The sequence below is a fragment of the Alternaria postmessia genome, assembly GCF_024291825.1.
Source record: "Alternaria postmessia strain BMP 2775 chromosome Unknown scaffold_3, whole genome shotgun sequence".
Classification (NCBI taxonomy): Eukaryota; Fungi; Ascomycota; class Dothideomycetes; order Pleosporales; family Pleosporaceae; genus Alternaria; species Alternaria postmessia.
Genome location: NW_026260076.1, coordinates 414950 through 440694, shown reverse-complemented (window position 1 = coordinate 440694; position 25745 = coordinate 414950). Strand labels below are relative to the sequence as shown.

Sequence of the window (25745 nt, the reverse complement as noted above, 5' to 3'; positions counted from 1 at the left end):
CATCTTTTGCGGAAACTTACGCGTATTGTTGCTTAGGGATAACGTAGGCGCTTTGGAATGATTGTTCGACAAGTCATGGTTCCCACTAAAGGGGTCAATTGACGGAAAGCCTTTATCAAGGCAAGCAGTCTGAGAGATCTATTCGTAAGATAATCGTGACAGAAAGGACACAAACACCACGTGTAGGTCCCAATGTTATGTACGAGAACGCCGAACAAGCCAATGCTCCCCTCTTCTTAATCAACAAAAAACGTCCCGATATTGTGAGTGATGCCAAATGAGGGTGTCGTGTTCCCCGAAGAGTCAAAATATAGTGGATATCGTAGTGAAGGTCCTGCTGTACTGGTTCGTCCTATTCTGCAATTTCTTCCTAACATTCGAGAAAAAGAGGATGCGATCAAAAGGCGGCGTATTCCTCGTTTGGTGGCAGTTGGTAGTTCTCCGCGTGCAAACCCTTCAGAGCTTCCTCGCCGTCCTTGGTGAGGTCTGGTCTGCCGACAGGTGTGACTGCTCCAGTGAAGAATCGTGGTTTCCATTCTTTCTCCGCCGCCTTGCGCTCCGCCGCCTTCTGCCGTTGCTTCTCCTCGATCTCGGTCTTGAGGTTTGTCGCTAGTCCATATTGCTTGCCTACTATGGCATTTGTGACGCCATCCCAAAATTTGAGGGACTCGTTGGGAAGCTGCTGATCAAGCGGTGGAACGATCTTGGCTACGGGGTCGAGCGGGTTGAGGTCGATGATGAGGTTCTTCTCCTATTAAAATGTTAGATTGTGGTGCAGACTACTAATCAGTATACTTACGGCAACCTTGGCGAATGGCTTGCTGCCGAGGGTGTAGTAGACCTTATCTTGCCAGTTGCCCTCTATCCGCGCAAGGACATCCTTCTCTGATACATCCTTGATCTTGGTAACAGTATCATTCTTGGGGTCATACTTGAAGATGACACCCAGGACCTTGTTCTGTGATCGACCGAGCCAGCCCTCCTCCTGGTATTCTAGAATGACCTTCAGCCCTGTCTTTGGGCAGGTAACGAAGCAGCTATCTGCGACAGATACATTGAGGGAGCCTGTAAATAGAGTAAGCATGGTCACACTACATATAATGCTCTCATGACATACCGCGTAGTATGCCCCCAAGGTAGGCCGCTGGGTGAGTGAGCTGGTACTCCTCATCGCCCCGGTTCTTCAAGTTGATGAAGATGCCCAGGTTGTGTGCTCCAGCAACCACACGCACGCTTGTGCCAGTAAATTTGGCGCTTAGTTGATCGTAGCCTCGTGCGCTAATGCCCTTCTCGGGACAGTCGACGTAGAAGGCGGAGACAGGCGGGTGGTGAGACGTTTGCTCGGTAAGGTAGGAGACGGTCACGGTCTTGCCATCGCCTTTGACGCTGTTGGCAGCGCTTGTGGGTGCGGAGTTGGGTGTCTTGAGGGTGGGATGAGTATCCTCGATCTTCCAGTTACACTGTGAGAGTCAGTAGGTAGCCCGTGTCGTTCCGGGTTAGAGCGTACCCTGAAGAATTCGCCCAATGTAGAGTTGTAAGGCTTGCACGGCTTGCCCTTGACGTATTTCTGCGCCAGCATTAGCTACGTTTTTCTCGAGGGTACATGCAGCATACCAGGTCCTTTGTAAACCAGAAGCGCAAGCACCCCAGCATGCGCCCCAGGTCGTCATCCGAATCTCCGATACTGTGCAGGTCAGTAATGGGCCTTGCAACCTAAGTTGAAGCTGTGCTGACCTGATGAATGTGTCGGGCCTGTCCAAGTAGTGCCAGTACTCTGCTATCCGTCAGATGATAGTCTTGCCACAGCGACTTGCCATGACAGCAATCCTAGATCCATGGTGATGCAACGTACCCAAGTTTGGCCTTGGTTCGAGGAGTTGTGCGGGGAGGGAGAAGCGAACAGCAGCGAGGTCGGAGACGCCAATGAACCTGAAGGAAGACCGAGTTAGCTTTCGCGCGTTGAAACTCGCCAGTCGTGCCTAGTAGACATGCTGTGACCGGGTGGTGCTACGTTACCTCCTCAATATGCCCAGGAAGGTCTTGAACTTGGAGCTGTCGTCCGGAGCCTTCTCTGCGGCGGCGTTTGAAGGTGTTGCAGCCCGCGAATTATCTGTCGAGTTGAGGGCGGACGTGGTTGCAGAGCCCGGTTGGGCCTTCTCTGGCGCAAGGTCCGCCATGGTGATGGGATACGTGTTTTACTCAACAGAGTAACAGCAAGTGGGGATAGGAGCTCGAAGCTATATCTAGGTAAAGATCGATGATGTCGTCAGGTGTTGAGGCGTTGCGCTTTTCGGGGTCACTTGGCAGTTGGCACACGCGCGGAACTCTGACGTAGCGCAGCCGATAGCCTCTAACCTTGTCGCAGCGGGGTAGTGGAGAAGGGAAGGAGAAGAATATCAGATCGAATGGAGCATACAGATCCAAGTCGGAAAGACGGTTATCTCCAACTTGCAGGGGCTGGAGTTCTTTTATTTAGCGTTGCCGTTATCGTACCTCTCTAATCCCAACCTGCGCGTCTGCTGCAAGGTCGAAACGCGCAATAGGGACATGCATTGACAGATCGTGCATCGCTTGATTGGGTGCAGTCTCGCCACCGACTCTCACCCCTACCACGTTTCACAACCGCGAATAGCCTACTTCACAACCGTGGAACCGCATGACATGTGTAAGAGAACTTCTCGTCTATTCTGTGCTACACCTGAACTACACCAATTCAAGTGTGATGCTCCAGCCTGACGTGCTCGTTTTCGACCTGTGCACACGACGACGCCAAAGTTCCAGACATACCGACTAACGACTGATCGCTGTGATCGACAATGCAAATGACCGTCGGTCCACCCCTACGCGCCGTCCCTGATCGTACCTTGCGTTGTCGCGAAGTCATCAGTCGTCCCACTCCCGCCAGACTCCAATTTCACATGCCTTGGGCGTGTCCGTGTATATTTCTACTTCGTACCATTCTTCTACTGGTCCACCAGAGCCTGACAACCTATCCAACACAAGCCATAGATCGCCTTGCGTCGTGAGCTTCGGATCAATGTTCACACTCTCGGACCGAACTGTGGCAGTATCCGAGTACTCTCCTTGTTCGCTCGCGATGATGAACTTGCGCTCTGGGCCCCGACCAATTTCAACACTCAGTCGAAGCGGGCTGCGCGCTAGCTTGCCCAAATCCATAGCACGAGGACTTGTTGCCTTGGCGAATCTGGCGATGATGGTATACGAAGCCAAGCGCATAGGCCACAACGGCGCGGCAATTTTATGTATGTTGGCACCGAAGCAGGCCGGAGTGAGCTTCATTGAAAGGAGACCTGCTCCATCGCGTGGGACTTGCTTCAAAACTACCTCGCTCGTGCTGTCAACTCGGAGTTGGTAGTCGCCAGTCAGACCAGCTTCAAACAACGAGCAAATGATTGTGTAGGAGCCCGGCTGAAGGTCCTTAATCTCCGCTAAGACACATCCACTGCGGTGATCGCCCGAGTCTGCCAGTACATCGCGACTCTGGAGACGATATAATCTCTTTCCGTGTCCCAGCGCAAGCTTGACATGTAAGGGATGCTCGTGGTTCGTACTCGTGAGCAGGATGGCTAGTGAACCACATTCCCGAACGGTGAGCGAATACTGAGGATTATCAAAATATTTCGACGAGTCTGTGCCGCCGCCAGCCGTCTGCCTCGTCCAGGCGCCTTCCTCCATCTTCTGGAGGGGGTACCGCTGCGCTGCCTGTTCCAGTGTGATTGGCGAATTTGCGAATGCTGACAGGGAGAAGCTGTACAGTGATGGAGGCAAGTCATCTTGATCAATCACCACTGTATAGGTCGAGTGCGCATCTGTGTCACAGCGAAGAAGACACTGCGGTGTTGTGACGTAGTCGCTCGACTCTAGGTAAGTATCTTTCATATATAGTCGTTCTCCCTGGCCATTACAGATAGATATACTCATGTATCCCTTTGGTGCATCTCCGTTAGAGTTGACTTGAGAGTCAGGGCGGATACTCCCGTCGTTGAATGCATCTGACTCTTCCTTGGTAATTGCTGTCGTGTCTCGGAAATGGCGACTAAGGAGAAACCACACGGGGCCGGTGTGTTTAGAAGCAAAGGCGAATTGTGGATGCTTAACGAGGCAACCGCCTGGCGACGACTCCACATTCCATTCAAAATGAATATCCTGTCGATACTGGAATAGGCCAGGGTTCCAGTTCAGGTACAGGCTCTCGAAGTGCTGTATGACCTGCTCAAGCCCGATCCAGAACGTCGTTGGGTGCGGTCGATCCTGAGTCGGAACACTGTCCCTGTGATAGCTCTCGAGGCTGTTACTAGAGCCACCACTGGAGATAGACGCAGACGCATCCATGGCCGTTACAGCCGAAGGACGAGGGCCACGCCAACCCTTGCCTTCGACCCAAGGGTTCTTGATGAGCAACAGTCGGTCATGATCCGTCTCTTTCATATCCAGCACGACGTAGCTGTGTTGGCCTTCAAGACCGAGTTCGCGCTCCTGTCTAGTCGACATCTTCCCAGTACCTGCAGTAACCAGAACATCGCCATACATGAAAGCGTTGTATATACGCTTCCATAGCTGCTCTGGAACTGTATCTGCCCTATAATACTCAGTATGGTAAGACGTAGATACGAAGTAGGAAATAACTTACTCTTGCAAAAACACTTGTTCTGGTATCCAGCCGGTCATCGCCCAAAGATCACTGCATGAACTGCTTCCAGGGAAATCGTAGCCACCGCGGACCTTGAGATATGCTTTTTCGAGTAATGCCGGCCACAAGAGCGCTGGATTGCGGCGATCGATGACATGCAGCAGCCGATGGGTACTCGATACCGGTAACCTGTCGTCGATGACCACCTTTCTCCAACAACCATTGAAATTAAGCCGTACAATATACTTGCCGTTAGATGAGACTACTGGCTTTCCAAGGTGCTTATCGTATGGGTATATCTTGTTCGTGAGCATCTGTCGCAGTTAGTACCAAAGACGCTGACCTTTCCGCATGACAAACCTCGTCGTGACCCCGTTCAGAGCGAGCAATACCAGCACATAAGCTCGTAACCACTGAGCAATCCGAAGCTGCATCCTGTACAAGATCTAGAGGCCTCGTGCTGGACATCAAAGGCCCGATGCCAGCCCTGCCATTAGGGAACTGCGAGGGCGGCGGGACAGCATCTTTGGCGCGTAGCCAACCCAAGAAGAATTGCTGCTGGTATGGCGATAGACTCAGATCCCGGGTGTCCCTGTTGTTGTCAGTGTCTTGAAACCCCCCTTCTCGAGCATTAGGTGATGTACGTGTAGGGAGCCACGCCCTCTTCCGATGTAAATTCATGTGCAGATGGCATTTTGTCCCAAGGCGGAAACTTGAAGCCATTGACTATGGAAGCCTTCAATAAGATGATGCTCTCTTTTGCGGGCAACTTCCTGCTTGAAACTGGCTCCCGTAGCCTGTGTATCTGAGCGTGGGGTACAGTCGATGGTGTTAGGTCCGCTGCTTGCGGAGCAGGTGCCTTCGGCTGAGGCTGTGGAACAGGGAAGTGTGGCGTCGCAGATGGATCTAGTTCCACATTGTGAATGTCTTTTGTGTGGTGATCGTGGCCAATCTTGGCGTTTGAGCTATCTTCGTGCCATACATCAGTGATTGCGCTTGGTGTGTCGACTGGAACAGGATCATCCGAAAGATCGATAAGTGGCATGGAATCTTCATAGATAGCTTGCTTGATAGAAGGAACTGTTGAAGAAACATCTGAATGATGAATGAATGCTGATGAAGAAGAAGCTGACGATTTACCTGAAGCTGCTGGACCGCTGACAGGCCCTGTAGTTGAAGAAAGATCACCACGTGATGTGTTCGAACGAGTAGTAGAGTCTCCAAAGGCTATACCGGGAGTCGTACTTCCAGCGACCTGGGCAGCCCACCGACCGAACCGCTCGTCTCTTGCATTTGAGGGCTGTGGTGCGACTAAGGGTGTCCATGTTTCTGTTTTCTTGATGCGATCGGCAACATTCATCATCTCTCCGCATTGGGCCTTAATTTGTTTCTTTTCGTCTGGATTCGACGACAGTTTGAGCGCTTTCATTAGATTCTCAGCCACACTGATGGCCAGGGTGAGCGCCTCATCTTTGGTAGCGGCTGTCTGAAGCTGGGAGCGGTAGTTCTGGTAGCTTGATTAGTTGGAGCTACAATGAAGAACTTGTTACTGCCACGAGAGGTTAGTTGCGAGTATCACATACGCTTGCAGCAGCTTTACAAGCCTCAAGCTGAGCGGCCCGGTCAGCCATCGTGAATGGCCTGAAACGGGGTGTGGTTAAAGAAGTTTGACCAATACGATTAGCGGACAGTGAAGCTACTTGCTTCGTGCCATAACGATGCGACTAACTTGGGGGACTTGAGTCAAGGGCGCATCAAGAAGTCGTGATGGTGTTCTGTTGTTTGCAATGGAGCTGAGCGTTTTAGCGCGACGCACGTTCCTGCCAACTGCCTGTTGCGACTGCCAGCTGCAGCAGGAAATGCAGGTTCATAGCAGGTGAGCGAGCCGAAACGTCTCTGATTCACGTGTAAGGTATGCCGAGCCCACGGCGGCTTGCCTGCGCTCACCGAAACGATCAACAATGGCGACGGTGAAGGAAGGCCCAAGGGAGCAGGGTAAGACGTCATCCGACCCTGAACCTCGGCCTCTGGAACCTCGGGAGAGGTCAGCCATGCATGCGACAGCGCTATCGCGTTGCGGGCACCATGAACGTCCCCTGCCCGCTTTTTCTAACCCCCGATGCTGCTATCTCCAGTCCTCAGATTATCGCGGTCATAATGAGATAGTGAGAATCGATAGCTTCCTCCACACGACCATACCCTTCTGCCCGTCACGCTCTCCGTAGTCGCAACACTCAGGCCAAGCTTTAGCAACTTTACTCGACCACCACTACCATGGCCGGGCAGTCCAAGGTAGAGACTCTACCGCCATGGGGTAACGCTGTCGCAGGCGCCGCCGGTGCTGTCATCGCGAACACGCTCGTCTATCCCCTGGACTTGTAAGTTGCATATATTCTGAGACATTGTATGCAACCGAGAGAAATACTAACAACACCTCAGGATCAAGACGCGGCTACAGGTCCAGGTCAAGCGCTCCCCCAACTCGAACGATGCCAATCCCGCCGATGGCGAACACTACGATGGTGCGCTCGACGCGCTGCAAAAAGTCTTTGCAGAAGAGGGTTTGGCTGGACTGTATGCTGGCATAGGAGGCTCTCTGCTCGGTGTAGCATCGACCAACTTCGCCTACTTCTACTGGTATACTGTTGTACGAAGTCTCTACATGGCGAACCGCACGCTCCAAGCATCACCGAGTACCCCAGTCGAACTCTCTCTGGGAGCGCTTGCGGGAGCGCTCGCCCAGCTCTTCACAATTCCAGTCGCCGTCGTAACGACGAGGCAACAGACCATGAGCAAGGCAGAGCGCAAGGGAATGATCGCTACGGCTATGGACGTGGTCAATGGCGAAGATGGCTGGACTGGTCTCTGGAGAGGTCTCAGGGCTAGTCTGGTGCTTGTGGTCAACCCTTCCATCACATACGGAGCTTATCAGCGATTACGGGAGGTCTTGTACCCGGGGAAGAAGACGCTGAAGCCCCTAGAGGCGTTCCGTAAGTCAAGACTACTACTATTGCTCAAGTAAAGCTGCTAACAGGTTTTAGTCATCGGGGCTCTTTCTAAGACTCTTGCCACAATCGCAACACAACCCCTTATCGTCGCAAAAGTCGGGCTTCAATCAAAACCCCCGCCAGCCAGGAATGGCAAGCCTTTCAAGTCCTTCACCGAAGTTATGCAATACATCATACAACACGAAGGTCCTGCAGCACTCTTCAAGGGTATCGGACCCCAGATCCTCAAGGGTCTGCTCGTCCAAGGTTTCCTCATGATGACCAAAGAGCGTATCGAGCTATCCTTTATTCTCCTCTTCCGATACTTCCGCCAAGTACGCGCCGAAAAACTGCAAAAGCTTGCAAACATCGCAGCAGAAAAAGCCGGAAAGGCGGCGCCGATCCTTGCCAAGTAGGCCTTGGCTTGCTGGCATATTTATTCCTTCATCTCCAGTGTACATATCCTGCTTTGGGCTTGTTTGCGCAGGCGGATGGAGCGAACGCTGTATTGAACTTGATCTGGCGTTTGGCACTGATTGTTGTTGGGGTTATACACATAGTACATTCTATAAACACTGTTGCATTCTTTTCACAACACACAAGTCTGCGTCACAAAGCGCTTACAGCTATGCCAATTGATGTGCTGTACTGAAGCTGTGAAGGAGCCCGAGCGACCAAGATCGTTCACACGGATGCAAACCCTCCCAAATCTGCCGAGTTGTAGAAATGTCGACTCACTCCTTCACCTCCTTACTCTAGCACTTATCACTTCTTAGTCTTCAACAATAAGCAAGAGCACCGTCTTAGCACAACTGAACCCACGGCTCACCAACCGTGCCATAACTCCGACGAAAACCAAACACCAACACAACTTTATACGATACTAAACCTTTGATACACAACAAGATGTGCCATCTCCGCCCTACAAAGTATACATGCGGCCACGTTTCCCCTATTCACACACCAGAACATCAACGCCCGAACGGGCCTGTCAGTGCCAGGCAATCAAACCTAGAGACTGAGGTGAGATATGAAAATTTGAACTGTGTTCAAGACATACACTGACTTCGTACAGTGGCCGACACACAAAGACACAACATGTGGCGCATGTCAAGATTCTTCACGTAGAGGTGCGCGATGCTATGTGCCCTTGAGTGAGATGATAGTAGTTTATGAAGAGGCCAAAGGCGAATGTGACGAGTGCAGAGAAAAGAAGGGGGCTGAGGAGGAGTTTTAGGGTGGAAGAGGGTGAACGGATGTGTAGAGATACCACTGTTGTATTGATCGATCAACAGACGAACGCGGAGACAACAGTGCCGTGTAGTCTGCAAAGGTACTCGTGATAGTACATGGGCTCGAGGAGGAGTATTCGAGCATGTGATGTTATCGTGTATATATTTAGACCATACACTAAATTTTACGCTTCGTCAAGCTTGAGGATAATTTTGGACAAACTTCTAAGCAATGTGCAGCAGCAAACTAGTGTTCATGCGGTTGACGTCATCAACACAATGGCATGTCTTACTAGCTTAACATCTCGAGCGTCTTCCAACACAGCAATTTCGCACAGCTGCTTCCAAAACCAGCAGCAATTCATCTTCACTGTAGCCATGTCAGAGTCATCAACCCGAATTCCATGGCAATCTATACCTTCCTCCACCGCAACATGCAAAGTCCATCTGATTCAAGCTGGCGGTCTTCACATCCCTACGGACATGGTCTTGCTCCCTGGTCCGGATAAGCCGCAAGAGTCAGAAGACTTCAATGACGAGAGCGGAAAAAGGAAGACATTTTATGCTCCAGACTATGTGTTCCTCATTGAACACACTGCAACCGGGAATAAGTACGTTTTCGATCTAGGCATGCGAAAAGATCTTGAAAATCTCCCCCCTCTTATTGTGGAAGGCACTCTACCGAACTTCAAATGCGAACCGAAGTCACCGGCAGAGATACTGCAAGAGCATGGATCGGCCGATCAACAACCTGAGAAAGTCAAGGCAGTCATTTTTTCGCACATGCACTTTGACCATGTTGGCGATGGGGCTAAGGCTGGATTCGAAGAGGCAGAGATGTGGGTTGGACCAACATGCTGTACATACGCAAGGCCTGGTGGGTATCTCCCATGTGCGAACTGCATGTGAGAAACTTGCTGACCTTGTACATCGAACTCCAGGTTATCCGACTGATCCAAAAGCTCCAACGCTGAGTGAGACTTTGCCAGTGGATGGTAGCCGGAAGATTGTAGAGAGTTTTGTGCCTGATGATATATTGAAAGAAGCAGGCGATAAGAGAGCTGGTCTGGTCATGGAGGGTATGGTAAAGGGTAAATATGCTGCTGTAGATCTCAAAAAGCCTGAGTGGATCGGCATCGGCGCTTTTGATCGGGCATACGATGTTTTCGGGGATGGATCAGCGTATATTATCGACGCTCCAGGACATTCGTCGGGCCATCAGATGATGCTACTGCGAACGACATCAGGTTCCAACGAGAACGAGCACACCTTTGTACTGCTGGCCGGCGACTGTTATCATCACCCGGACCTGCTCAAAGAGCCGAAACGTACTGCCAGGCCACCTTATGCAAAGTCAGGCATGCACGCCGATCCAGAACAAGCAGTGAACACGATGTTGCGCACAAGAGAGTTCACGCAGAAGGACAACGTATGGGTCATTGGAGCTCACGATATAAGTGTAGGCGAAGGTATCAATCCGGGGGTTAAAGAACTAGAGGGACTTGTAGGAATCAACAACTGGTTAGAGAAGGGATGGAAGAAACGATTGTAGCTTAGCGTAGCACACCATCATATCCAATTCATCTGACAGCATAAGACGTAGTTCCCATATACAAATCCTAGTCTCTGAAGCCTTTCACATGCTCAGACCCCAAGCCCTTGGCTCCCGAGACACCCAAAGCTTGACAACCGTCTCCTCTCCCGACCTTGCGTCACACCGTCCGCTCTGCACCCTGAATTGCTACGCGCTGACAAGGGCCATCCCAAACCCATCGCTCGGTATGAAGCGTAGATCCCGCGGAGTCCGAGCATTGCCGTTACCCGAGGCGATGTGGAGTTCATCTTAGTGTTGCGGCGCACAGGGTTTCGGGATGTTTGGGTGGCTTGGATGCATGAATGAGAGTGGCGTGATTACGGATACGTAGGATTGTATGATGCCTGAAATCTGAGGGAGCCAAGGTACAATCAGGCTAATCTTTGGATTGGCAAGTACGAAGATGTGTGGCCGTGGAGACGCTTGCGTATGGAATTCATTCTTTCTTCATCATTAGAAATTCTATGGGATATCGTAGACTTTGAACATGTGTCTTTAGCCGCTTGCAGCTTTCAAGATTAACAAACAAAAAGACCAAAAGTGTAAAGAGACGAGCGAATTATGTACAACCGTAGTAATAAGTGACAATTCGCTCTCAATATAGCAAATGGTATAACCCCAGCCCCTTCGTCTTTCTCCCCATTTTTCGCTCTCCAAAACTCGTGATGGCATCTAGAAGTTCTCCTTGCCCCATACGAAACTGAAGCCAGGCTCAGAGTACATGTTGCACTTGACGTGGAGCGTAGAACCAAGACCCTTGGGGCCACAGAAGAAGACACCAGCCTCGGCAGGTGAGTGGATCTTGCGGATGGACTTGAAGATCATGTCCCAGTTGGGTCGACCGAAGTTTGTAGGAGCGCGGAGACCGGTGATGGCGTCCTGTTCGGCGTTTGCGTCATTGATCATGATGTTTGTCGCGTCGTCTGCCTTGATCTTTGCTGTAAGGTACTATGGGGATGATTAGTAAATCATCATTTCGAAGAGCCGCTGATGAGCATAAAACTTACGGTATGGATCTCGATGTGGTCATCGATATCCTGTGCCTCAATAGCCAGCAACAGCGACCTGAACCATTCAAACGACCCGAAATCTCTGCAGATCCAGAAGAAGTATACCTTCCTTAGCCTTGTACGAGATCCCTGAGGGTAGTTCATGCGGTACCAAATACTCTTGAGAATCGAGGCGAAAGGTGTAACACCAATACCAGCACCACAGAGAACGGCGACTTCGAACTTGAACACATCCTCAGAGGCGGAACCGAAAGGACCATCGATGTAGACTCGGGGGAGGATCTGTCGCAAGGCGATCTCTTCGCTCGATCCGCCCTTCTCACCCTTTTCGCCAGGGGGCTTCCTCTCCGTGCTACAACCAAGGGCCTGACCGAAGGCTTTGGTGAAGTTTCCGACCATACGAATGTGCACAGAGATGTAGTCTTCCTCAGGTGCGCTGGTAAGTGTAAAGGGGTGGTATTGCCAGATGGAGATTTCAGGGCAGCACAAAAAGATGTACTGTCGTCGTTAGCATACGGTCATGTTCGAATAGGGAGGCGACATACCTGTCCAGCACGAGTTTTGGTATGCTCCTTCTTGATCTGGACCTCGCAAACGTTGCTAGGATGCTGAATGACCTTGGAGATGTACGTCTTGTGTCGTCCACGTACTTCGCGGGCAATGCGTTCAGCCAGGTAGGCAAATCCACCGTACATCCAGTACTCCCAGAAGACACCAATTCCATCGCAGAAAGGCGCAAAATCGGGTTGAATCATACAGAAGGCTCCATGGATCGACCAGAAGACGAAGAATATGATGAACAGATGGTGCATGTACCAGAAGCGTTCAAAGTTTGCGCGACGAGCCTTCTCAGCAGCTGTAATAGCGATCGCGTTGAGCGCAATCAACATGACGTAACCACTCCATCCAGGTCCGGTCGCAAGGTTAGCTAGGATGAATCCCATAAATCCTAGGTCGTTCGTTGCCGAGAATCGGGCGAGATTGTTCCAATGGGCGATAGTATGAACCCAGGAGAAAAACACGATGGACCAGGCCACCAGCTTGTGAAAGGTAATGTTCTTGTCGAAAGGAATTACGTCGTTCAACGGCGTACGACGGGCCATAGAAATTAGGTTCCTGCATACTGGAAAGAGGATGAAAGCGACGTCGACGTGGAGCACCAGAGCGGCCGAACGAGCAATGGGGAAGGTCAGACCAAAGCGATTCCTTGAACCAATAGAGTTATCCTTCAGTCCATAGTTCATCATACCAAAGACGAAGACCATGACGTGCAATATCGCAAAGGTGAACACAAAGCTTGGTACGTTAGTCGATTTGCTTCTTTGGCCTGGTGCTGTGACCTACAATCTTCGGTAACCCTCGTTGACCATCCACACGTCAAATTTCTCTTTCCGGGTCAACTCTCGCGCCTTTTCGTCCGACATCTCTCCGGACATGAGCATGCGCGTCAGCGGTGGCCATCTTGACCGCTCGCGACCTGTGAGGCTGGTGGTGTACGACATAGCTGCTGGGTGGAGCGAATGTAGCAGCAATTGAATGACTGGTGTGGATGCCGATGATCTTCAGACCTGCTGAATGTGGCCGAAGTGGAGCAACAAGTTCAATGAGTGTCTAAGTAATCTGTGCAGAGGTTAGATCGAAGCCACCAGGGACAGCGACACACCAGCACGAGAAGCCCTGGGAAAAGAATGAAGTGACTTACTAAGAGTGCCCGCACAAAAGAAGAGAAATAGTACAAGAAGAGGCGTTCAGTCACCCGGCTAAAGAAGCACCGGCATGAAATCGGTCGAGTCTTGGGGTGAGTAGGGGAAACAAAAGCCTATAAGCCAACGTTGCGGCGAACAGAGGAAGAAGCGGCACCGACGACGGGGGTTAGGACAAGGTCAGGTCAGCTTTGCCATTAGCGAAGTGGGTAAAGGGTATCAGTCCGTCAGATAGTCGGGAGGATGGGCAATCCAGGGCCCAAAGAGCGAAACGGTAGCAGAAGTCGAACCATCTTTCATGGCTCTGCAGTGCAAAGCTGCGACACCGTAAGATCCGCTGTCTACGAGCGCGTATCGCAACGGGATGATGGCCAATTAGGGACGCGAGATGGCGTGGCTAGGGCTAGGCCTATGCCAAGCTTCAGCTCTGAAACGTGAATGGCCATGCATTTTAGTCTTCGCCATGCGAAATGGCAGAGCGAGGCGTTTGAGAGGCGTTTGGGACGTGGTAGGCTAAAACCTAGTGCGTTAGAGTGAAGCGCCTCCACCCAGCCCCTGGTCGGTGCGTTGAGGCTCAACTGCCGATGCTGGCTCACCTTACGACTTCCACGTTGTGCTCCGAGCCTCCGACGGCTTTCGACCGCGTTCCCATGTGGATCTGGACACAAGCTTCGATGGCGCACGATAATCTTGCGGCATGGCTGAGAGTGACAGCTGTAAGAGATGGATGCACTGCTGCTCGTACGTCTTGGCTGAAGCTTGCGACTATTCAAGCCCACCTAAGAAGTCTTGATATCAGTTTCTTTTCACAATTTGAAGAAGACGACCCCTAAGCATGCATGTTCAAATATCGACCATCCAACGGTTGTGGCATCATCGACTTCCGCACAAATGTGTACTCGCTCGGTTGTATTCTGCATGTTTGTTTGAACGGTCGCTTGCCCGTGTACCAACTAAATCCGATCTATTCCCGTCCAAACATCTCCGGTCTTAGAACCCAAACACCATGAGATCCACTTCAAGCTTCCATATCAAACAAGAAGCTTTATTGCCAAACATTGACAGACGCGTTTACAATTTCAGGAAACCACCGCTCGCGGAGATGGTCTGACCCGAAACCCATTTCGCGTCGTCGCTACAGAGCCAGGCCACAATTCTTGCGATATCGTCCGCAGTGCCAACTCTTCTCTCGACAGCAGTTTGCTTCAACTGGACATCCACGACCTCTTTTGGTACACTGTCCAACATCTCCGACTCTGTGGGACCCGGCGCCACAGCGTTGACTGTATGCCCTGCAATGCCTAGCTCTTGTGCCAGGCTCCGGGTCACGCCTTCAATCGCTGCTTTGGATGCAGTGTAGAGAGTCAGATTGGCGATACCTAGTCGTGCGCCTATAGACGACATGTTTATGATGCGGCCTGGTGCACGTAGATGGGGCACTACCGCGGCTGTGAGAAGGAGAGATGCGCGGACGTTGACATCGAATATGCTGGAATAGTCTTCTGCTGTTGTTTCCGTGATGGACCTGTCAAACAAAACGCCAGCGTTGTTGACGAGGATATCGATCTTATCACCAAACGCTTCCCTAGTCGCCGACATGATCTTCTCAGGTGCGTCGAGTTGTTTGAGGTCAGCTTGAACGATTTTCGAATCGCTACCATTGCCAAGTAATTTGATCTTCGAGGCAATCTCTTCTGCTAGATTTCCGCTGTTCGGAGATGTGTATACGAGGGTGACCTGTCACATGTGTAAGCGGCTTGATTGACTTGGTCAAAGTCGGTGGACTGACTTTTGCTCCCCTTCGCGCCAGCTCTAACGCCAAGCCAGCCCCAATTCCTCGCGAAGCGCCTGTGACTATAGCAACCTTGCCTTGTAGAGGCAATGCTGATGGTATAGACTGAGTAGACATGATGATAACTGTCTTAAGCGTGTGTTGGTATCTTGTGTGGTGGCATCATATTATTCGCCTTCCATCAGGTTTTATAGCACTCAAAGGCACCCACATATCTAGTGACATGATTAAAAGTAATCGGATATAAGCCGTATGTTCGTATATACGTGTACTTGCTGCATTTTTATCCAAAGTGGGTAGGTCATACGTCATTGGCTTGTAATCCCCGATGGACCTCATGAGTGCCGACAAGCTTCGGAAGAGGTTGTATAACGAATGGCGTGGAACAAGTTATCGAACCAAATGCCAGTGTTATAATGCAGATACATTCCAGTTTTTCGTGTATATAAGAATTTGGTTTGTGATGGGTAAGAATTATGTATTGAATTTTGAAAGTATAGCAAGTCATTCGCTCATAGATATGAAACCCGCGTGCTCCTCGGTGGCCTGTCAACACCATTTGCGACAAGTAGTAACAGGTCTGATCCATCCTTCAACCCTCCCGCAAGATAGATAACGCGCCGTGGTGAATCGAAGGGAGACCATTGCCGATCAGAGTAGTTTCGTCGTAGATTCGATCGAGACTGCGCTTGGCGACAGAACATGAACGTCGCAATTGTTCTCTTGATGGTCGTGTCGTCCTCCATCGGCAGGATCCTGCTCGCTTCAAGCCTGGCCCAGCGTGCCCTCCTCCGCCCTCTTCCACCATTTATCGCTTAATGAAGCCGAGCAACGGGCCCTTCTTGGCATTTGGATCCTTCTTCTTCGGATACATCTTGGATGTAACGAAGTGGACGTACCATATCAGGACACCGAAGACTGAGAGACCGAAGATTACAAGAAAGAGCGTGATGACAGGTCGACCGTCAGCTTGTACGGAGCGCAGGGCGGCGGGCGTAAGGATCGGTGCAAGCCATTCGAAAGCCATATTGAAGTTGTTTGGTTGCGAACGGTCGAATTGGCCGAGGTGACTGGAATAATATTTGTTTTGTCGGAGCGTTTACGAGCTTGCGATGACGATCAGAATCAAGACAGCCGGCTGCCACCAAAAGAATGTGTAAAGATATCGCCTGCGACTTGAAAGAATCGGAATAAGGAAAGAGGACGTGATGTTGGATGACAGCGACAGGGACGGGCAAAATGCGACGGTTAGCGTTCATGTACCCACCACAGAGCCGCTCAGGCGGCAGCGCGACAGCCAAACCAGACTCGTTTCGCGCATGACCTGACCGCTTAGTATCCTTGGCAGATCGCATGATGTTTACAGAAAAGGCCATACGCATGGCGTATAGAGGCATGTTCGATGTGAGGCGACCGCCTGATATGGTGACTGTTTCAAATGCAAGGCGGGCCAAGAGACTATGGTGAGACGCTTTCGTTGCAGAACGTTCCGACGCCCGACTGGGAGCTTACATTACTTGCAAGGAGCACTTCCTCTCGAAGCCACGGGTGTTGTCGGTGTAAGCAGTGACTGACGCCGAGTTGACTGCGCATCCTCGGATACTCTTGCGCTTGCGGACCTCGCTTGACGCTGGATTTCCCCGGACCAACGAACGACCTGGCGTCGAGTCAAACAACCGTCGCTACAATGGACGACCACGTCGCATATAGCCAATGACTAAGGCAGCAGCTTGCTGTCTGCTTCCAACACAACGCTGGTGCATCCCGTTGTTGTACTCTGCGTGGTAAGGTGCATAGGCGAGTTGGTGATGAGGACTAAGTCGGTGGATTGTTGGGTTTCTCACGTAATCATGCCGCTCGCCCGTTTGTGATTGGACGAAGGAAAAACGCTGTTTTCACCGACAGTTCGCACAAATAGGGCGCGTAGTTCCCAGCCATTGCTCGAGCTTACCGCATATCCACCGTTTTTTTTTTCTCGTCGACCAAGAGACACTTCATCAATACTGGTGTGTAAGTGCATGCAGCCATTGCTAATCCTCAGGTACCCGAATAAACGACTCATCACTTCTTCGCTTTTCCTGCCTTGAACCAATCTTTTCGCGCCAAACGTCACACAGAGTCGTACAAGGTTACTCGAGTAACTTGTCTATCACCATACGTCAATATGGCTCCCCTCCCTAAATCCGAAGAGTCCAACTCGCCAACAGAAAGACCTACCTCCCGAGACTCAGCCGAGCGGGGAAAGAAGCGCGCAAGTATGTCGACCGCGGATTTCTTGGTGACGCCATTGCCTTTGCTCACTATCAATCGCCGACAACGCTGACACTACGGTACCGCGCGCAGGAACACAATCAATGCCTCCCCCAGAGCTGCCCAAGCTAGTCGCCGAGCAGCATGCCCCCATCCCGACCAACGACAAAGACACGCAGCGCCTGATCGTCGTTCTGTGCAATGCGACCCTCGAGACCTACAAGGCGTCACATGGCACCGGTCGGGGCCCCGGCGCGCGCGAAGACAAGTACAATCTGCTCAACAGCGACGATCACATTGGCGTAATGCGCAAGATGGGGCGCGATATCAGCGAGGCCCGGCCTGACATCACACATCAAGTGCGTACAAGAGGGGGCTAAGGGCGTTCGTCAGCTAACGTGGCGCTACAGTGTCTGCTCACATTGCTTGACTCGCCAATCAACAAGGCGGGCAAGCTCCAAATCTACATCCACACCTCCAAGAATGTGCTCATAAGGGTCAGCCCTACAGTGCGCATTCCTCGTACCTTCAAGCGATTCGCTGGACTCATGGTCCAACTCCTGCACAGACATCAGATCCGGTCGACGTCATCCCAGGAAAAACTCATCGAAGTCATCAAGAACCCCATTACCGATCACCTTCCCCCCAACTGCCGCAAGGTCACGCTCAGCTTCGACTCCGAGGTCGTACGTGTCAGCGATTACATTGGCGGCCTCAACAAGGGCGAGAGCATTGCAGTCTTCGTAGGTGCCATGGCCAAGGGCAACGACGACTTTGCCGATCACATCAAGGACGACAGCATCGCCATTAGCCAGTTTAACCTCAGTGCCAGCGTTGCATGCAGTAAGTTCTGCCATGCTGCGGAAGACGTTTGGAACATCTTCTAGTTCGGCAGCACGACCAAGGGTTGGACCTATCCATACCGGACACGCCAGCTAGCCCACAAGCAACAACTGACTCACGGCGGACGAGTCGGATCACGGACCGCACATTGATGAAAAATAACCAGGACCTATAGGCTGCAGGACACGTTCATGGCTTAGATCGCAACATCGACAGCCTGTGCGCTACTGCATCTGATTTTGGGCGTCTGCTTGAGGTTTTTTTACAACAAAACAACTACTCTGGCTCAACGCACAACAATCAATCTTCTTTTGAAGATCGCGGGGCAGCTCAACCTACCCCGCACCTCCTGTTTTTCTTTCATCTTATTCTGTCAGCGCAGTACGCTAGTCTGTATGCGCCTTGTGTACGGTGTCATACCACTGGGTCTAATCAGGGCCTGTCGTTCGATTTCGAAACGTGTCTGTCAGTAGCTAGCTTGTAGGATATCGCGGCTCTTCATCCACTCTAGGAACTCTGAGCAGGAGGATCATCAGTGTCAGGAATGACATATCTGGCGAATGAAAAAAGTATACTTCACGTCATCTTCGCAGTACGATCCCTTGAACCCCTCTTTCAAGCATATACCCGGTTATTCGCTCATTTTATACTTCATGAGGTTAGACGCTTCCCTGACGGGACTCATCGCATTCTGCGCATGTGGCGGGAGGGCAACGGGTAGCATCTATACATGGAGCCGCATCGCCGATCTCCCATGATGATCTCGCGTAAACATCGAAAAAAGCAACAGCATGGCAAGTCCTACCGACTTTTTGGTGCGACTCCAAGAATCTACCACGATGCCTGCGATCGTAGCCTCACTGCAGCAACATCTTGGTTCTTGTGCGAACGGTGCCCCAGTGTCGACGTCACGCCATGTCCAATGGCGCGTTACGACGACAAGTGGCGCGTCCAGACCGCAAATACTCTGTTGCACGCGACAAGCGACCAGAATGCTACGAGTCCATATGTACTATAGCGCAGTACGCAATGTGAGGCGTGCGGCGACTTAAACCTCTCGCGGCTCCGGGCCGACGTCGAGGACCAATGTCATACACCGACACCTCGCTTACTTTAACAAATTTGTTAGCTGCAGACGCAGGACATGTGGCAGCATCACAACATCTTGACAGCGACCTCCTTGATAGCTAACTGCAGCAGTGGGGCGTGCTAGTAGGGTGTGTCCCGCAACGGTATGGAACGTCCTGCCACTCGGTTCACGATGCATCGAGACGCTGCACCTGGACGGGGTTTATGATATAAACCTCGAGGCCGTACCGATACTTGCCCTCCCTACTCACACCATACATCTCCAACCGCTCTAACACGTTCAAACCTGATCGTGTGCATATTCATATCTTGTTTCCTTCTTGACTCTCCTCTCGGCGATTGCTTTGTCCGCGTCCTGTCGTTCTTGTTTTTGTTCACCGCTGTTCAGCAATGCCCGTCTCCCACATTGGTCTCACGGTATCGCATCTTCCAACGTCAACGTCATTCTTTCTCTCTGCGCTTCAACCACTGGGCTACCGCTACATTGGCCAATTTGGCAACCAAATTGGTCTCGGAATTCATGATGCCGATTTCTATCTCTGCCAAGAAACGTCTGGGTCAGTACCACAAATGATCACCAGGCACACCGCAACTGACAGCTCAGTAGTGTAAGGGCCGGCGCAGCACACATCGCATTCACCGCACCTAGCACGACTGCGGTCCGGAACTTCTATACCGCTGCACTAACTGCCGGCGGACGTCCCAATGGGTCACCGGGTTCTCGTTGCGCGGAAGACGGTCACTTCAATGCCGCAGTTCTGGACTTTGACGGAAACAGCATCGAGGTCGTCTACCGAAATGGACCAGACATGAGAAACGATGGTACCATTATCGAACACAGCCGGGTCATCACGTGGTCGAGGACAGTTTCGCAGAGCTTCCGGGAAAGCCCGAGTATTTTCAGTGCCCACACGTGTGCTTCGAGAGCTGGCGCAACACCAATGGCACCACCGGCCGAATCAGCTGTTCCGAAGCCACCGACTGTAGCCAGAAGCGCCTCTGCACCCACTGTCGCTCCTGTTCCCGAAACGACGACGAAATCCGACTCCAGCAGTGGGGCGGCCACGCACATCCTCGGAACATTACTTGGAGCTGCTGCAGGTGCAGCCGTCACATATGCATTCATGCGGAGCGAAAAAGATAGTGCGAAGAAAGAGGCGGATTTCAGCGCCTTCATGGACGCCAAAAACGCGGTCAACACTGCGGCTGGCTTCTTCGCTCAGGCCTCATCCCAACCCCCGACACCCCAGCAGGACCCACAACCCGCGCAACCACCTGTCGAGACCGCTGCACCGCCAACTCCTGCTCAGCCAGTAGTACCAGTAGCACGCCGCATTGAAGACGACGCGCAATCATCCTATTCGCGCGCTTCCCAGATCCCTAGGACTTCTGTGCCACGACAAATCGAGGCTGCGCCCGCTAGCTACTACTCACCGTCTCAGTTTGAGGCTCCTCGCACGCAGATCGCAGAGCCACTCGCGATCGAATATGCCCCTGCATACTCTACTGCCCCGTCAAGGGCTCCTTCGAGGCTCACGGCAGCTCACCGCTCCAATACCAGCCCTGAGTTGCTGATGATTGAAAGGGCAAGAAGCACTGTCTCCACTGCAACAACGTCCAAGCCTCCGCGACCATCGTCCAAGCCTCAAAGTGTAGTCTCGAAAGCACATAGCGCAGCTCCTAGTTCTTTCATCTCATCGTTCGTGGCAGATCGTGCTGACGATGATGACAAGAGTAGCTCGGGCAGATCAAAGGCCAGGTCCTCTCACACTTCATCTTCGAAACATAGCTCGCACAAAGAGCACAGTAGTAGCAGTCGCAAGGAGCGTAGCTCCTCGCCTTCTCCACCAGCCCCTGCATCGAAGGCTCCATCAAAGGCCCCCACCAAGGTTGCATCCAAGGCTGCTTCCATTGTTAGCAGCATCCTAGGCCGTGACAAGTCCAAGCACGATGATGACGACGACGACTTCATCGACGACCTTGACATTGAAGAAGTAAGCGAGGACGATCTTGACACTGTCGTTCCCAGCGACAGTATCTCTCAGATCGGCGATGGTCCACGACGCAGGCACCGTTCCCACCGCAGCCATAAGTCTAAGAAGGACGACGACGCTGAGACATCCGTGAGCCATCGCAGCAAGAAGCATAGCGATGACAAAGATTCGTCTCGTAGTAAGAAGCACGACGATGACAAAGAGTCGTCCCGCAGTAAAAAGCATGACGATGACAACGAGTCGTCCATCAGCAAGTCATCAAAACGCTCTCACCGCTCTCACCGCTCGCGGAAGACATCCGCCGACTCCGCCGACGATGAGGACTCATCACGCCCTCACCGGTCCTCGCGGTCCTCCAAGTCCAAACCATCTATCATCTCTGAACCTAGTGAGGTATCAACTGTCCGACCTGTAAAGCCTTCCAAGACATCAAGAAAGGATAGTCTGACCCAAGGCCAGTACGACAATCTTTTTGACGAAGTGCAATATGGAACCGGTGGTGTCCACGCCTCAAGACACCCTCCTACACCCAGCATGGTTAGTGCGGCACGCAAGAATCCCATTCGCAGCATGATCAACCACAACCATGCAACCAGGATGAGGAACTTTGAAGGAAGCCAGGCTGGACGGGCAAGGGATGATAGTGATTAGTTCTCTCTCTTCTCTTTTTTGCATGTTGTACCGTTGCATTACGACGCATGTTTGCTTTTGCTTTCTCGCTCTTGCATCTGCGTAATGCTTTCAGCTATTCGCGTCTTTGTTGCCCTTTTTAGCGGTCTGGCATTTCACGGCGCAGCATTGGTATGGCGTTCTGTCTTGGCTTGTATGATTAACATAGAATGAAACCAAAGGCAACGAAATGAATAGAATGGGTATATGGGTGGAATGGGAAAAAAACTCGTCTTGTCCAATCACTCGTGCCTGTTTGTGCTACTGTATTGTGCCTTCCATTACGTCGCTACCTATCTTCGAGAAAGTATACCCTCGACAGTATACAAGGAACGGGATGTCCGACAAAGGTCACTGCCGTCTGTACGCTTCTTGTCTCGACGTTGAACGGCTTCGACCTGCTCACCTCTGTGCACTCAACCTCTCTTCCTCTCTCTTATAGTTCTACTTTGCTCCTTGCACTCAGTACTTGGCTGTTACGCATCACAAAGATGAGCATCGCATCTCCCATTCATATCAATGGAGTACTATACTACGATACCGCCGGTTTCTCTACATATGTGACGTTCGAAGCTTGTATATGGGTGAACTATTCTGACCGCATGGGTAGTTGACGACGAAGCGTGTGCACATCTTGCTGGTAGTTGGTTCTCAAATTGCTCGGGTTAAGAGAACTCGGTGGTGATCGGTGAATATGAGTGTGAATGTGTTGGATAACTTAGATCAGATGATATCGGTGGTAAGGAGGTGACAGGAGAGTGTGGAGAAAGTGCGAGAAGATGCAGAGTCCCTTTTTACTTGGAAGAATGTAGATATACGATCTGACGAACATATGATTGAGTGATGAGGTATCTGCATAGTCGGTCCAAATATTCGACGCATATGTTGAATGAGACGTTGATAGTTACACATTGGACATAACACCACTTCCACGCTTCAAACACTGACAGGACCTCCTTCCCTGACCTTGCTTTTAACCCTTCGCCAGCTCACTTCGCGCGGAAAAAGTGCTTCAGGCGGTCCCTGCTCTGGATCGCATTCCCAGCATTCGCCACCTCTCTCTCGGTAGACTTGAGTAAGGAAAACGCACTCCGGATGGCGTGTGCAGTTGCGCCTAACCCAGAACTCGTGTTGACATGTGCTGTGCTTGAGGATAACTTTTGTACACATCTTGTTCCCGTGCTAATGGAGGACGTGGAAGGCGTCAATTCGCTCTACTCTGTGGAGGACGATGGGCCTGGGTTGTGATATCGCGACTCCGAACTGGCATCTTGTAGCATGAAGGAGTGTCTCCGGCACTCTGCAAGCTGGCGGGAAGTCTTGATGAGCTTCAACGTAGGTCGAGTAGGGCTCGGGAGCGGCGACGTAGATCGACGTGTTCTTCAATCCGATGACTTTGACACTCTGGGCAGGAGATGACGGGTGAAGCAAGCACCCGATTCGACTGGTACAGCTGTGGATGTCGGATTGTCAGCGACGGACAGTGAGCAAACAAACGGCCGTATGGTGCAACACGCCAAGAGAAGGAGCGACAATCACTTACGGCCTCGAGGTCCGTAGTTGTAATGACTCTGAAAAGCTACCAATATTACCCAAACAGGAAGTCCACGATAGACGTCATACTAGCGATGGGCCAGCGACGATCAGGGTCCGTCAACGACCCTGAACTCTCATACTCTCACATACTTATACACCGCCAAAGTCTGCAGTCACCCCGCTTTACTAAGCCCATGCGTCCAAGCAATGTCGTGGTGAACCCCAATCAAGTTTTACCCTAGGAGCTCAGCATGCGATCGCCGATTCACCTCCTTCGGGCACTGTGTCCCACCCGTATCCCCATATTATCCTCACGAGAGATAAAAAACAACAGACTAGGCTTGATACGACTCTGGGTACGGTTGAAGAAGGTGTAGCGTGTCGCATCGGTGATGAGTTGGGTGGCCCAATGGTTCTACAGAAAGGTGTTGATAAAATGTCATCGCCGATTGCCAGCCTCGTCCTCGGCCTTCTCGGAAGGTCGTGCACTGACACGGTCCGAAGAGCGTAGAAACGAGGTTGTGTTGAAAGCTTCGTGTCCATCAATGGTGTAAATGTAGACTGTTAGAGCAACGCAATCTTGGTGTGCGCTGAACGATTCCGGGTATCTTATTAAACAGTACATACTATCATGACCGAACTCCTCCAGTTGGACAATTGCACAGCCTGGGCTTAGTAAAAGGCATCCGGATTGTTATCATGGCTTCGGTTTCCATAGCCGTGGTCGACATCATCCAGACTCCTGTACTGTCCACCACCACCACCACCACGACCGCGTCCCCGACCACCACCACCACCGCCGCCACGGTCACCCCGGTTACCGCCGCGGGCACCTCCTCTTTGACCGTACGAAGGGTTCCTGTTATTACCACGGCCGCGATCTCGGTTGCCACCACGGTAACCACCTGGTCGGTCGTCTCTGTCCCTGCCTCCTCGGCCGTGATTTTGCCGGTTGTCGTGGCGGCCGTTTTGGTCTTCTCTGCGATGAGCTTTGTTGGGGAAGTAGCTCTCATACTCGCTTTCATTCGGTGTCTCTTCCTCAATGCGCAACATTTGCTTTTCGCCTACAACGCTGTCAAACTCGAATGCCTGATCCTGGGGTACGGGATGCCAGTTGACGATTCGTGCAGCATCTGCTGGCCGACCATTTTTACGAATAGCCAGGACTACCGTGGGCACGGGGTTCTCTGAATAGAACTTGGTCCCTTTAGGCACAGCTTCAACTCTCGCAGCCCAGAGTTTGTTCTCGAAGCAGGAGATGGCGGTCACCTTCCACCTGACCCTTGCTCCAATACCGCCGACCTTGTCAAGTATGCTCTTCGGACACGGTTTCGGTGTGATGAGTATGCTGTTGGCGAGATATCGGATGTCGTCTCTCAGTGCGCCCTGGGGCAAGGAGACGAGAGATGTCAACTTCTCGGTTACGTCAGAAGGAATCATGTAGCCGGTGTAGAAGACAGTCTTCTTGATCTGATAGGGCGGAGTGCCGGGCGGGGCGTTGCCTGACTTGACCTGTATGTTGTGTGCGTTGATTAGCTTCTGGATTTCGGCGATTTCGGCGACGGGGTCGAGTTGTGTGGCATTCTCCGGGACCTGAATGACTTCGGTCGTGATGGGCCGGCGCGACGCCTGGTTCTGCGCTCTCAGCAAGTCTTCGTTGAACTGGAAGAAGAAGTCGCGGAAGCCCTTGGTATGCTTGACGCGATCCTCGTATATATTCAGCTTCTCTGCATCCTTGTATGTGTAAACAATGTCCTTGAGCAACTCTTGCTTGAATTCCATGGTGTTTCTGAACTTCTGACCTGCAGGGCCTATCGCGGGCTTCAGGCAGACCATGTCGAAGTCTAATCGCTTGCTGCGAACCATGCGCTTGACGAGGTCAGCGAAGTCGGATTCTCCTCTTCCAGTGAGAAGCACGCTCAGCGCGTCCTTCTGGGCCATGGAGGATTCGACGAGTTCGACAATCTGTTCATTCCACCAGCCTTGCCATGCGCGCGCTTCTTCCTTGTCGATGCCTTCGCCCGTTGCCGCGAGAATGCTCGAGTCGTGCCACCAGCCTCCGTTGAGGAACATGTCGGGTGATCCCAGCTGGCCTATGGTCGCGCTGTTCCATAGCTGCTTGTTCGGCAGAGGACTTGCGAAGACTGCAAGATATCAGCTCTAGTTGCGATGGAGAGTCGCCATGTACATACGCGTATTGTCGAAGTCGTAGATGTGGATTGCCTTGACGTCAGATACAGAAGGTAGCTCTTTTTCGTCACACGACCACCTCTTTAGCGCGGTTACAGTGTGGTATGTTGCCTTTCCATTTGGCCCGGCGACAGCAGGCCGGGTTGAAGTTGCTAGCATAGCTGGTAATGAGCGTCGGATAGAGGGCAAAGTGACGTGTCTGATA

General features: G+C 51.8%; 10 protein-coding genes across 10 annotated transcripts; 4 read left to right on the top strand and 6 right to left on the bottom strand.

Moving 5' to 3' along the window:
• Nucleotides 1-397: 397 nt before the first annotated feature.
• On the bottom strand, nucleotides 398-2177 carry J4E82_000909 (uncharacterized protein; the record flags this gene model as incomplete). Its single annotated transcript, XM_051727229.1, has 8 exons — nucleotides 398-751; nucleotides 800-1065; nucleotides 1118-1460; nucleotides 1508-1567; nucleotides 1615-1684; nucleotides 1735-1777; nucleotides 1853-1929; nucleotides 2017-2177. 8 exons carry the CDS (start codon nucleotides 2175-2177, stop codon nucleotides 398-400), a joined length of 1374 nt encoding a protein of 457 aa, XP_051593036.1.
• A 706-nt stretch (nucleotides 2178-2883) lies between these two features.
• On the bottom strand, nucleotides 2884-6282 carry J4E82_000908 (uncharacterized protein; the record flags this gene model as incomplete). The annotated part of the gene is made up of 5 exons (XM_051727228.1): nucleotides 2884-4600; nucleotides 4652-4965; nucleotides 5012-5243; nucleotides 5296-6158; nucleotides 6235-6282. 5 exons carry the CDS (start codon nucleotides 6280-6282, stop codon nucleotides 2884-2886), a joined length of 3174 nt encoding a protein of 1057 aa, XP_051593035.1.
• A 643-nt stretch (nucleotides 6283-6925) lies between these two features.
• Nucleotides 6926-8054, top strand: J4E82_000907 (uncharacterized protein; the record flags this gene model as incomplete). Its single annotated transcript, XM_051727227.1, has 3 exons — nucleotides 6926-7029; nucleotides 7091-7641; nucleotides 7693-8054. The coding sequence occupies 3 exons, from the start codon at nucleotides 6926-6928 to the stop codon at nucleotides 8052-8054; spliced, it is 1017 nt and encodes a 338-aa protein (XP_051593034.1).
• Nucleotides 8055-9248: 1194 nt separating this feature from the next.
• Nucleotides 9249-10422, top strand: J4E82_000906 (uncharacterized protein; the record flags this gene model as incomplete). Its single annotated transcript, XM_051727226.1, has 2 exons — nucleotides 9249-9747; nucleotides 9812-10422. 2 exons carry the CDS (start codon nucleotides 9249-9251, stop codon nucleotides 10420-10422), a joined length of 1110 nt encoding a protein of 369 aa, XP_051593033.1.
• A 714-nt stretch (nucleotides 10423-11136) lies between these two features.
• J4E82_000905 (uncharacterized protein) lies at nucleotides 11137-12976 on the bottom strand (the record flags this gene model as incomplete). The annotated part of the gene is made up of 4 exons (XM_051727225.1): nucleotides 11137-11412; nucleotides 11472-11972; nucleotides 12020-12770; nucleotides 12819-12976. The coding sequence occupies 4 exons, from the start codon at nucleotides 12974-12976 to the stop codon at nucleotides 11137-11139; spliced, it is 1686 nt and encodes a 561-aa protein (XP_051593032.1).
• A 1272-nt stretch (nucleotides 12977-14248) lies between these two features.
• Nucleotides 14249-15086, bottom strand: J4E82_000904 (uncharacterized protein; the record flags this gene model as incomplete). Its single annotated transcript, XM_051727224.1, has 2 exons — nucleotides 14249-14914; nucleotides 14967-15086. The coding sequence occupies 2 exons, from the start codon at nucleotides 15084-15086 to the stop codon at nucleotides 14249-14251; spliced, it is 786 nt and encodes a 261-aa protein (XP_051593031.1).
• Nucleotides 15087-15777: 691 nt separating this feature from the next.
• On the bottom strand, nucleotides 15778-16366 carry J4E82_000903 (uncharacterized protein; the record flags this gene model as incomplete). The annotated part of the gene is made up of 2 exons (XM_051727223.1): nucleotides 15778-16039; nucleotides 16233-16366. 2 exons carry the CDS (start codon nucleotides 16364-16366, stop codon nucleotides 15778-15780), a joined length of 396 nt encoding a protein of 131 aa, XP_051593030.1.
• Nucleotides 16367-17323: 957 nt separating this feature from the next.
• EMG1 (18S rRNA pseudouridine methyltransferase) lies at nucleotides 17324-18106 on the top strand (the record flags this gene model as incomplete). The annotated part of the gene is made up of 2 exons (XM_051727222.1): nucleotides 17324-17578; nucleotides 17630-18106. The coding sequence occupies 2 exons, from the start codon at nucleotides 17324-17326 to the stop codon at nucleotides 18104-18106; spliced, it is 732 nt and encodes a 243-aa protein (XP_051593029.1).
• Nucleotides 18107-19541: 1435 nt separating this feature from the next.
• On the top strand, nucleotides 19542-21796 carry J4E82_000901 (uncharacterized protein; the record flags this gene model as incomplete). Its single annotated transcript, XM_051727221.1, has 2 exons — nucleotides 19542-19708; nucleotides 19759-21796. The coding sequence occupies 2 exons, from the start codon at nucleotides 19542-19544 to the stop codon at nucleotides 21794-21796; spliced, it is 2205 nt and encodes a 734-aa protein (XP_051593028.1).
• Nucleotides 21797-24022: 2226 nt separating this feature from the next.
• J4E82_000900 (uncharacterized protein) lies at nucleotides 24023-25699 on the bottom strand (the record flags this gene model as incomplete). The annotated part of the gene is made up of 2 exons (XM_051727220.1): nucleotides 24023-25494; nucleotides 25543-25699. 2 exons carry the CDS (start codon nucleotides 25697-25699, stop codon nucleotides 24023-24025), a joined length of 1629 nt encoding a protein of 542 aa, XP_051593027.1.
• Nucleotides 25700-25745: the final 46 nt, after the last annotated feature.